This window comes from Myiozetetes cayanensis, unplaced genomic scaffold (genome assembly GCF_022539395.1).
Source record: "Myiozetetes cayanensis isolate MyiCay16 unplaced genomic scaffold, myiCay2020 scf7, whole genome shotgun sequence".
Lineage (NCBI taxonomy): Eukaryota > Metazoa > Chordata > Aves > Passeriformes > Tyrannidae > Myiozetetes > Myiozetetes cayanensis.
The window spans coordinates 23,527,814-23,539,941 of record NW_026087964.1 but is presented as its reverse complement, the minus strand read 5'-3'; the positions used below and the strand labels follow the sequence as shown (position 1 = coordinate 23,539,941).

At 36.1% G+C, this 12,128-nt stretch overlaps 1 protein-coding gene across 3 annotated transcripts in view; it reads right to left on the bottom strand.

The window, feature by feature from the left end:
• DCUN1D4 (defective in cullin neddylation 1 domain containing 4) overlaps positions 1-12,128 on the bottom strand; it is a 40,321-nt gene that overhangs the window by 15,888 nt on the left and 12,305 nt on the right. The window contains exons 4-5 of one of the 3 annotated variants that reach the window (XM_050337849.1): positions 9,058-9,087; positions 7,615-7,729 (exon numbers count right to left, since the gene is read on the bottom strand). The exons of 1 other annotated variant lie outside the window; for it this stretch is intronic. In XM_050337849.1, coding sequence (XP_050193806.1) covers positions 7,615-7,729; positions 9,058-9,087 — 145 coding nt within the window. The remainder of the gene's footprint in view (positions 1-7,614; positions 7,730-9,057; positions 9,088-12,128) is intronic. One more of the 3 variants, XM_050337847.1, reaches the window with a different exon arrangement.

Genomic DNA, 12,128 nt, shown 5'->3' with positions numbered 1-12,128 from the left:
GATCCCACTATCCTCCACCTAGCTCAGCTATCAGCTGTGAGGAAGTGTAGCTAGAAGTTAACGGCACATAGATCATCCTGGCAGGAATTTAAAGAACTGTTTCATGTTTATTGCCATTGTTCCTTTAATGCAGCTAACCTCGAGAAAAATAATACTAGTTAGTACGAAATTATAAACTGCTAAGCGGAAAACAAACACAAATGAGGCTCTTTAAAAATTTCAAGATGAAAAGAAAAACTGACACTGTACTGAAACACACTGATCTGCAACAAAGTGGAATACTGTATAGAAATGCAGCAATACAAATATCAAACACATATATTAATATACGAACAATTTTAGGTGGGTTATTTTCACTTTGAAACCACTTTTTTGCTATTTAAATTACCTACTTTGTATAAGCTTTACTGCAGTTGCAAAGGGAAAAGGTTGACAGCACTGCCCAGTAAGTAAAGAACTAATCCAGAAGGTGTAAGTCTGAGTTGGAACAATTTTTTTTTTTTTAACAGGTTTGATAACATTTTCATTCTTGCAGCATGATGATTATGGAAGACCTATCCAATAAATTTTCACCTATTCTGAATTCAGAGGAAGCAAAAAAGTACTTAAGGAGGCATTCTGTCACTTTGGCAAAAGTCTGATTATTCATTATCCCCTTTTTTGTCGCAAACAAACGTGACAAACACCAACTAGAATACCAAGCTGGAAACTGTAGCAGGAGCTAGTCAACATCTTATTCTACTCTATTTATTCAAGTCTGTGAGAGCACTGCTGGGAACAAGGACATGCAAAGCTAATGTGGTTCCAAAGACAGATATTCCTCACAACGCTCAAGGTTTTTTCCTTGCAAAGGGATGATAACTAATTGACTTGCCCTGCTTGTTCATGTTCACCAACACATTAAGCTGTCAGTATGTGAACAGCAGATTTAAGAAAGAACCCTCAAGATTTATCAACAGAGCTGTAGGTCATCCAGGTATTAAGGAAAAAAACCATTCCTGCATCTATAAATGGCAGAGCTGAATACTATAAACTGAAACAAGACACCAGTGACAACAGTATGTGTAATAGGAACAGTGAGAAAGAACAGGAAAAAAGTCCTTTTCACACATTCTCTTCATCTGTGCATAGCAAGTTTTCAGACGACTGATACAAGACTGAAAGTCATTTGCTGTGTTTAAGGTTAAGGTCATAGTTTAGGAACTGCAGGAAACAATACTCATTAAGTCCATGTGCCCAAAAGCTCACCAAGTAATTCTAATGAAAGATCTCTAGTCTCAAATTTATGACTGTGCAGCAAGAAGCTCAACATCTGACCAATGGAGTTGGATTTTTGAGAAACCAGAACTGACTACAGATCTTCCAGCCTGGGGCAGATAACTCAGAAAGGATACACTCTTGAGCTATTGCAGTCTCTGCCACAAACTAATTAGCCAGACATTCATTAAAAAGGCAGGTGACACTATCACACTTGTAATGAAAACAGACTATGCATAAAGTATAAAATCATGCAACAAAAATGGTTGATTAATCTCAGATGTCTTGGATGCCCCAACACAGATTACATATTCTACAAGACAAGGATCACTTGAATAAGAGTATGACAAAAATGAGTGACACCAATACCAACCTGGTATTAGTGATCTCTCATGTATGATGATGAACCCTTTTCTTTCCCTGCTTATTCCAAACATGAAATGAGCTTCTTACCCCAGTCTAGCCAAGCCAGCTAGTTCTACTAGCAAGAGACTCCTAATCTCTTAATGCCTGGTGAAGTAAGAAGAGCACAAAGATACAAACAAATCAATAGACAAATATCTGAGATTATAACCTAGTCTAGGAGAACTTGGTTCAATTATCACAGCACGCCCAACATAGCAGCACAGGGTAACAGTGTTTCCACAGACCATACCCACTGAACTATCATTAATACAGATAGCATTAACCATCATTAATACAGATTGGATTGTCTCAAGAACTGTATGTGCAGAGGAGAAAAACACAAACTGCCAGGTACATCTGGCATCCATTTTCTATCTTACAATATTTCTCATATTTCTCAGTACCTGCCACTACTGGACAATACCAAACTACGAGCCTTTGCATTTAGAATTGCCCTTCCATTTCTGAACCACGACATGCTACACATCAGGAACAGCAAGGAAAAACAAAAAAGCATTACCTCTGGGCAAAGAGTATATATTTATCTCTCAGATGAAACACATATGCAGGTACAATAACTCACAAAAATCTTCATTTTAAAAAATAATAGTTTTTATTAGTTTAGCGTGACACTGTGTCAGGAAAGTGACAGCAGACTTCAAAAAAGCATTTCTTTATATTGTAACAAATATCCCTGTAAGGAGAAATTAGCTTTTTCTTTTTTATTATCTCTTTCTAACAGCCTTTTTGCCAACTAAAGAGAGGAAAAAATATGGGATAGGGCATGGAACAAGCAACATGAGATGACTTGTCTAAATTTTATAAAAGTGGTACCAGTTACTAAACCACATCTAAATGAACTAATTTTCTCAGAGATGCTTGCATTTCCATCATGACCTAAGAGCTGACTCATAACATCCATGTTTAAACTTATATTTAAAATATTCCTATGAGTGAGGGAATTGTAATATACTGGCAGTAAAGATGAGACAATGTTGTTTATAAACAGAAGTGCTATAGGTCAGTATCAACAAAACAAAATTTAAAAACCAAGTGTCTAGGCATTTCATGTTTCTTTAAATACACAGTCATCCATATCTTTTGCAGATTATTTTCCTCCCTTCCTAACTGATTTGCTGGGAAAGCAAAAGCATGAAAATTCTATCCAGCTATTATGCAGTGACTAGGCAAGTCATTGTAAGAGTACATCATTGCTACCAGGAAAAAGAACAAGGTAAGGGTAATTTTCTTCAACCACTGCAGTCTTCAAAGCTGGGTTATCTACTGCTCTGAGCTTGTTTCAGCTGTGCTAGAATTTGTTAGACCTCTCACTGCAACAACTCTGGGCTGTGTCATTCCAGAATACTCAAACTAAGATGAGCGAACATTCTCTTCATGGAGGAAGCTGGTAACAACTCATTGAAGGGGAGTAAATAAAAGTAGAAAAAAAGAAGAAGAAAAGCCAGTTTATTATGGTGAGTCAAAAGTTAACCTCTCATGAAGATTTACAACCCGGTCATTTCAGATGGACAGTGTTTACTGAATAAAACATTGAGAAATTTACCAACAGAAGCTTCGTTCCTAACAACTGCAACTTACTCAAAACTTCTACCTGATTTCGTTTGTGCTTTGTACTGAAAAACAAATTGCTTTCAGATTATTTGTATCTTGAAACATACAAACTATTGATTGAAGAAGATGCCCTATACTACTTCCATTAATTCTAATTAATTTAAATTTTTGGCTGAGAATATTCATCAATGCAGCACAATGAAAGTATTTTAATAAAGCCTTACCTATTCACAATTATCATTGTAGCAATGGTTTCATATAAGCTGCAGTAGAAATAAAGGAGTGGGAGAAGAGATATTTTACAATTTGCAATGTGTGACAAAGACTGTTCAAAGTAACCTAAGGACCAATTTACTTGACTGTCAAGTTTTATGAATGAATATGCCTTATCTCTCCCTATTTAAAGACTTACAATCATATCTAAAATGTTAAACAAATGTTTGGAACTTCATCAGGCTTACTTAATGAGCAGTATGTGTAACAATGCACATCCTGATAGCCACATGTCTGGTTTAAGTGAAGTTCACTGAAAAGGTATAGAAAAAGGAAAAATCACACTTGTGTGTGCTTGAAAACCCATACTTCAAAGAAGATCTAGACACCTACGACAGCTGGTAACACGGGCTGTTTGCATGGGGCAGGACCAAGCCAGTTAGTACACAACAACAGAACAAAAACAAATCAACTGTCAACACTGAAGGTTTTAAAAAATAACAAGGTTAGCAACCCCCACATGAAAATTTTTTTTCAAAAATTACATTTTCCCACTATGGAGTATGGAGCTTATTATTCAAAAAAGAAAATCTATTTTTCATGTTAATAGGCCTTTATGTGGTTCCTACACACATCCAAGATAAATTAAAGTCTAAATCTAATTGTTTGAAAGTATAAATTCCAGGGAAGCAGATAAATATTCCTAGTTTTCATCCTCCTAAGGTGATGATATCCTTTAATGTATGATTTTTGTCCTCTCAGTGTGATCCCAGAGAACGGAGTAGAATTATTTTTTGAATGAGACTGTCAGAAAAAAAAAGACATTCCATTATGTATTTCATTTTCCCTTAAGAAGACGATATTTGGCTACACATTGTGTAACAGATAACAGCATTAGACAATTAGACAGTGAGGACTATATTTTTACCTAGCAAGTATCTTCACATGAATCTCTTTTTACCTTTCTGAAGACCTTAGCACAGTGATGAAAGAACCTCAATTTGAGAATACTCTATATTGTGAGAGTTTTAAGTACAATGAAGTCAAGACTGTGATGCTGAGATGAAAATACAGATTAAGTCTTCAAGTCATTATGATCTGGTTAGTATGTGCTAAACTGTTTACTTCCAACAGCTATTCTTTAAGCCAGGATAAATCTTGCTGTGATCCATAAATTCAAACACTGAGTCCTTTTCATTATACATCATCTGGTATAAAAATTCCCTCCCACTGAAACACTGCATTCATGCATTGTTCAAGGTGACACTATGACCATTAATTAAGAGAATTCAAGTTCATATTATACAAGAGTGGGATGCTAAAGAACATCTTTGGAATCTTCCATAATCAGCCTATAAACAAGCTCAGCATTTCCAAATAACTTCACTAACAACTAGATTTGTTCCTACCAGTGTTTTTCCTCACTTGCCAGTCATTATTCCACTAATCCTTCCAAGATGAGGCTGTATTTTTAACAGTCTGGAACTAAGGGTATAAGACAGGTTTAAATTTATGACTTTAAGAGTCTTTACAAATCATCTTCTCTTTCAGCAGAGTCCTGCTGAAAGAAACCTTCTGGAAAGAATACCTATCTCAAAAATATTACTATCAGAATTGAAGAGATTATAGGAAAGAACAACAAATAGTGAAGACTGAAAATATCACCCAATAAAACAATCCATGTAAAGATTAAAAAAATACTTATTATTTTTATGGACAAATGAGGAGAAATCATGACCATTCAGTCTGAGCTGGGGTAACACCATTAATGATGACACTCCTTTGAAAATCTTCACACTACCACCTAGTATTTTTGCACTGAGACCAAACAGGAGACTTGCAATTACTGAATTTGTTAATGTTGACTGTATAAGTATGGTATATATAAATATATAAAAAATATATATATCATTCCAGTGAGTGTTTGAGGTGACAAAGAGGAGGCAATATATCACCCCTGTTAGGAAATACAGTCTCTTCTGAAGGGAACACATGGTATTTTTTCAGATACTGACTACCTTTCTTCACTTAATACCAAATTCACACAGACTAATGTCCCTTGAAGGCTTATCCTGAGTTACTAGTTTGCAGCTTCTAGGAAGTCTGTCTCTAAAATAGAAAAAACAGAACATAACTAGGTCTGCTACAACACACTGATGTAGTTTCCTGATTTCAGATTGACTTCTGCCTGACAAACTGAGATGTCTGATCCAAAGACTAAACGTGACAGGCATGAACTTCACCTGACAAAACAAGCAGTTTGCTCTTTGTCTGACCTGTTCACAGAAGGTTACAGGGGTATAAATCCTTTCTTGAAAGAAAATAGAGCTTCAAGACTGGTTTGAACGCCCAGCAAATAATTTCATATTGCCAGTCATACTGTTTTCTTGAAGACCAAAAAAAAAAAAGAAACTTATACACTAGGAAGCAGAAAAAGCCCAAAAACCTTTAGAAGAACAAAGTCATATAAAAACAGGAACCACATTTAGAGAAGGATATTCCCCTGTGGCCCATGACAAGCAGATCTGGCTTCACCACCACTTCTAAAAGTAGGCTGAGTCTTCCTTTTAATAAAGCCTTACATGGCAGTAGAATGAAGACCAGATCAATTAATTATAAACTGGAAGGCAGATAAAAAAAAAATCCTTCAAATTATGCTTTCAGCAAGGTCTTAAAAACTATTAAATAGTTAGATAGTACTGACAGAGCAGGAAATCAATTTGTTATAATTTTCTTATATATTTACACAAACTCAGTATCTCTTACAGACAGGCTTACTTTCTGAGGGCGTTGGGTTGCTTTTTTCTATAATGAGTGTCTTGGTTAAGGTAGGTAGAGTTCAGTTTTGTGAACCTCTCTACTTACATTCTAGAAATATTCTGTCCTCATATCACTTCCATATTGTATGCACATCTCTCAATAAGCTGTAATGTCCTCTATTAACTATTCAGCTTTTATATTTTACTATTTCTGAAAAGTAACAAAAAATATTAAGAACATGAACTGCTTTTTTGTTCTAGCTAATGTTACAAAGCAATGAAAAGGAGTTGAAATCTTTCTTCTGCATCAACAAATCACTTAATAAATTCCAGTGTAATTACAGTTGTGCAACCCTATTAAACACAATGGAGTTACAGGGGCATAACCAGATGCTTAATTTGGCTACCAGCATTTTTCTTACTCATGCTGGAGAATGAAAAGGAAAGCACCCAGTCTGATTTCAGGCTGACAGTTAGAGGAAAAATGCATCTTTTTAGCTCCCTGAAGGTACTTGCTATGTAAGCATGTATTTTCTGAGCGATCGGGAACACATGAATGTGATCGAGCTCAAATTCCACTGACTGATGCACTGGCAATCAAACTTTCTGGCTGTATACGCTGCTTTTTTAACATCAGGACAGTCCTGCATGTATCATGCAGGAGTGTACAGTTCTGTACTCCAAGTTCTGAATTTAGTGCACATGAATAGCGATTATCTTGCACACAAGGAGCACATTCAATGGTTTCTGAATGACTGAGACTGACTGAATACGCTACACATACTGGAAATCCAACAACTGCAGAAGCCTCGGCTACCCAACACCTCTTCCAAAAGAATCCACTGCTCGTGCACACAGTTATAACCCACTTGGCTTCTGTTGTGTAGTGGGAAGCTGAGCAGCACTACCTCAATCACCACTGCACCACTGCCTATCACCTTACCTGGGCAATTTTCACCTTTCCCTTACATGATCAGTATCAAATCACAACATGACAGGGAGAGACTAGCACAATCTCAAGTAAAAGCTGAGTGGACTACAACTACATTCATGTTTCTGAAAGGCTGGAGATTGAGAATGCCCAATCCAGATCTTACGCACGTATATGGGAAGATATTATTGTATCTCCTAGTTGTTCTTTTTGAACAAAAAAGTATGTATTTTGACAGCTGGCAACTAGAGCAAGGATAGTTCCCTACATGCTTGTTGCACAACTAGAGAAAGGTGAGATGCAAACTGAATTTGTATATGCTTATCAATACCCCCCAGTTCAATTACCAGCTATGGTTCCACATTGAGAAACCAAGCAAATTTCAACACCATTTCCATCAGTATTTAAAAACATGATCATATCAGCTATTCAACTTTAGATATTCCATCAGTCTTAGCTCATGGTAAGATGACATACCCATCATGTCTACTTTTCTTAGCAGATAAATCATCTCCTGCTGCAGGTCTCCTCTTTTTCCTTGGAGGCATCACTTTACTAAAGCAGTCTGATGAACTGCAAGACCGGAGACTTCCTACAGAGGAAATTAAAAACACCAGTACAAAGAAATGAAACTGTTGCAGGCCAGTTAAACTGCATCCACTAACAGGTATATTACAAGGGAAAGGGGAGGAAGGAGTTAGTGGATTTAAAAATTACAAAAGAAACGGTCTCCTTTCAATAGCAAAATCCATCTCACTTTACATGGTATTCTATGACCAGATTTCCATTAAGGTCAAAAGTACTATACCAAAATGTACAGTAGTGTTCCTTCAGTCTAACAGCAGTCAAGAACTGAAACTATCCTGAAGGAGTCCGCAAAAAGTCATCCTTATTTTTAGTCATTTATTCAAATCAGAACTTCTAAGATTGATCATTACACCTTTTGAAATACAGATATGACTCAAAAAGTAGAGCACCTACCTCTAGAAAACAGAACCCTTTCCTTTTCAAGCCTCAGGCTTCTTGTGATAGAGAGAGCAAGAGGTGGGAAAGGTTTTGCTTGTTTGTGGTGAGGATTTTTTTTTCAGGTTTTTCGGGGAGGGGGGAGTTGCTCGGGGGGGAGTGGTTTTGGGTTTTTTTGCAGGGAGCAAAAGAGACATTCGGCAAGGACTAGAGGGAAAAAATAAGCATCTGGCTGTATCACTTGCACTGGATAATTCCCAAAGAATGAGGGTCCCCAAGTAGGAAGGAGTCAATTCAAGACACTGACGCCAATCAAGTGGCAGTCTTTCCATCCCCTTCTCTCAGCTACATACTCCTGTGTCTCTGGTAACTATTCAGTGTGCCAATCCAGCTCACCAAACCTGCTGACAATTAACTCAAAAAAAAAAAAAAAGAATAACAACTTTCTGTAAATTAGCACAAGAAAGAGCAGAGGACCAGCCCTTTTGACCACAGCAAGTCATTCAATTGCCTCTGCTATCTCATGAAAACAGTAGGCTAACACTCCAGGCAAAATTTTGTCCTAATTTCACATACTGAAAACCACACTGACACCTGACAAAGGTGTATGTAAGAGCAACTCAAAGAGCTATCAAAGCTCTAAGTGTAGCTCTAAGTGTTACACAGAGAATTTTAAAAGAAAAGGAAGAGAGAGGAGAGGTATAAAAATCCAGACAAAAGTGATGCCAAAGACTTGCAAGAAAATATTAAGAACTCCAGCATGCCTAAGCTACCTTCTCTTTGCCACAACAGCATCCAGGTTTAGCTATGCTTTATTACGATGCCCACAAAATCTTTTATCTTAAATCATAGCACAGAAGCAAGCAATAAAACTTTGACTACTTTTTGACACCAAGGGAGCAGACTGACATCAGAGGCCCAATTCCCAACAAATACTAATGGCAATCTTTTGCTTACCTATTCTTCGTATCTTTGAAAGGCTCTCTCCTGTTATAGGAGAAACACATGTAAGGAACCTTAGAGCCTCACAGGCTTTGCTACATGTACGTCATTTTAAACATGCACCGAAACTCTTATACATTAGAAAGTATGGATTTGTAGGTAAGATGTTCAAACCAGTTTTTATACCAAGATGAACTAATTTAGTTTCAACTAATAAAGCTTTTGCACTAAGTATGCCTTGTTTGGTTTTATCTTTATAGTCATTTTTATTAAGAAGAAAATTAATTTCTCTAGTTCAAGAAATACTCTTTCCAATTCAAAAATGCTTCTTATATATTCCTTGGGGTTTTCTTTTTACCCTGAAGTCTCCCAGAAAAGTATGGCCATACCTACACTAACTTTTAGAAACAGAATTTTAAGAGTATTGTAAATTCAAATAGTAATTTAACTAGTTACCAAAAAACTTTCAAGTACTACACTCCATAGATTATTATCACATGAAAAAATCTTAATGGTTATGTCAGAAGCACTGTCCAGAATGCACTATAAATGGAAATTAACAACAATAATATTTATTTTCTTCTCATCAATATATTTGAAACAGGTAAGCCAGAGACTATAAAAAACTCACAGTACACCCAATGCATTTTACTACAGATTAAACAAACAAAGGGACACGACCTGCTGAATGTCATTTGTTTCATCTAATGATGCCTGCAAATTAATGATACTGGAAAACTGTTTTCCCATAAGTTATTGAAAGTGTAATACTTTATTGCTTTTTAGATCAAATTTCTAAAGACTCTGCCACTAATAGTTTTTTTAAAACCTACACAAACTAAAAACACTTAAGATGACAGCAGAACGTAACAGATGGCTAGAAACAGCCAACAGACTCAAGACATACACTGAACTTAAATGAAAATGTGTGCTAGTGAATACCTTATTTTAGAAAATATGTATGTACTTGAGTACAACCTGTAGCTAGCTCATTCCTTTGACAGCAAATGGATTGTTTTCAAGTGCCTTTCTGTTAAAAAAATAGAAATCCATTTGTGATGGCCACAGGCATTGGATGCTGGTATAATACAAGAAAAACGACCCCCCACTCCGGGTTTGTCCAGTTTACTGGTCATTTGACTGCGAAAAGAAATTTGCAAGGCCTGCGTGAAAAGAGAAGCACAGCAAAAGATGAAAATAAAATAAATAAAATAAAACAGCTATAGGACAGGGAAATCATTTTGTCAGACCTGCAACCCATACAAACCAAAGCATTTAACCCAAGAATTCCTGCTTGGAATCTCTGCCTCATTAAAATATATTTTCAGGAAGATCTGTGAACTTGTATTAAAGTCTTAAACTGATAACAGAATTCACTGTAATCCAATTTCTCCAGTGACTCCTATGAAAAACTGGTACCCTTTCTTGGTTTGAATGTATCTAGTTGCAGCTCTCAAACTGACAGAAAAGTGAAAAGAGACAGCTCAGGAATTGGTGGGTGGCTATTAAATGTACATGTACACCGTCCTCACGCACTGACAGCACACAGACACCAGAGGGACAAAAACATCATACATTCTTTCAGAGATTTAACATCTTAATAACTGAGGTTTGGGCCAAGTCTTCACTATGCTTTAACTGTTGAATGATCTTCAAACTACTGAAAACCACTGTATAAGAAAGTTACTTTAAAATTATTTCTTTTTGTATGAAAAACAGTATATTAAATTTGAAGGGCAGTTATAATTTCTCTGTAATAAACTCTGAAAGTTAAGCCAGTAGAACATTTCTCTCTTTCCTTTTCATATAAAGCTAAAAATTATCAGTTTGTTTTTTTAGTTTGGACTCTTGCAGTTTCCTATTTTGCAGTATAGCTCACTAAGTAGCAGGAATATTAAGGTTTCCTACACAGAGCTTTCTAATTCTAAATGTAATTTCTAGGTCTAGCCTTTCACAACTAATTTCACTTTCCAAAGGTCTGACCATCTGCAAATGAACACATAGCTACCTCTGATTTCATGCAAAGTTTGACAGGAATTTTACTTACCAACTGCAGCTTCTCTGATGTGATTATCTTCAAAGTTTCTCACTCCTGGGTCTCAACTCAAGACTGGCAGAACCCTCCTAATTCTGTTTTTTTGACACTTGAAGCTAGCATTTGCAAGGTAGAGCCTCCAGATGGCTGCTGAATAGGCCACCAGCAGCCAAAAGCCTGCTGAGTATAAATGTTGTTTGCCAAATGTCCTATTCAGTACTTCCAAATTTGCGGGAGACAAAGCTTCCAAAGGGAAGTATCACCTCAAGAGCTAAAATTCACCCTAAGAAATTTAAAACATTATGCAAGATAAAAACCAATAAGGGAGGGACACTCCTAGAATACCAATAAAACCAAAACAAACAAAAAAAAGAAAAAGAAAAAAAAACAGAGGTCAATAAAGAAGAACTTTAAAAGTTGTGTCCCTACAGAAATGATTTACAGGCATGTAATTTTCACCTTCTCTCTAGGTAAAGCTTGTGAAAAATCCTGCTCTTCTGATGCTTCAGTAGGAGGATGTTTCAAAGGAAAAATAATTAGAAACTGAATGCTGAAGCTTAACGCTGCTCACTTAATGATGCAACAAGACCATCACAGTTAACAATCATCAATTTTCAGATACAAGACTAAAATATTCAGTAAAACATCAAACAACTTGCAATTCCTTTAAAAGGAAAAATCATCTTCTCTATCTTGAATTCCACACTATAAAATTGCTTTGGACTCAAGAGGGGTTTCTTGAATAAAAAAAAAAAAAAAGTAAAGGCAAAAGTAATCTCCAACCCACCTCAAAGCTTCAAGAACAGCAATGAAGCTTTGTTTTTGTTGAAGATATGACCTCACTCTTTTAAACAAGCCAGGTGACATCAGGAAGTGTACTTGTAAAGACTTTTTAGTCTGGATAAGTAGGTCACAATTTAATAACCAAATCATGACTTTAAGCTATTAACAAATTGCTAGATTTGTAGTCATAACATAAAAAGAACTATTATTTCAAATTCGAGAGAGAGTTTTCCGAGTTAATACACATACATACTAAAAGAAAAAGAAA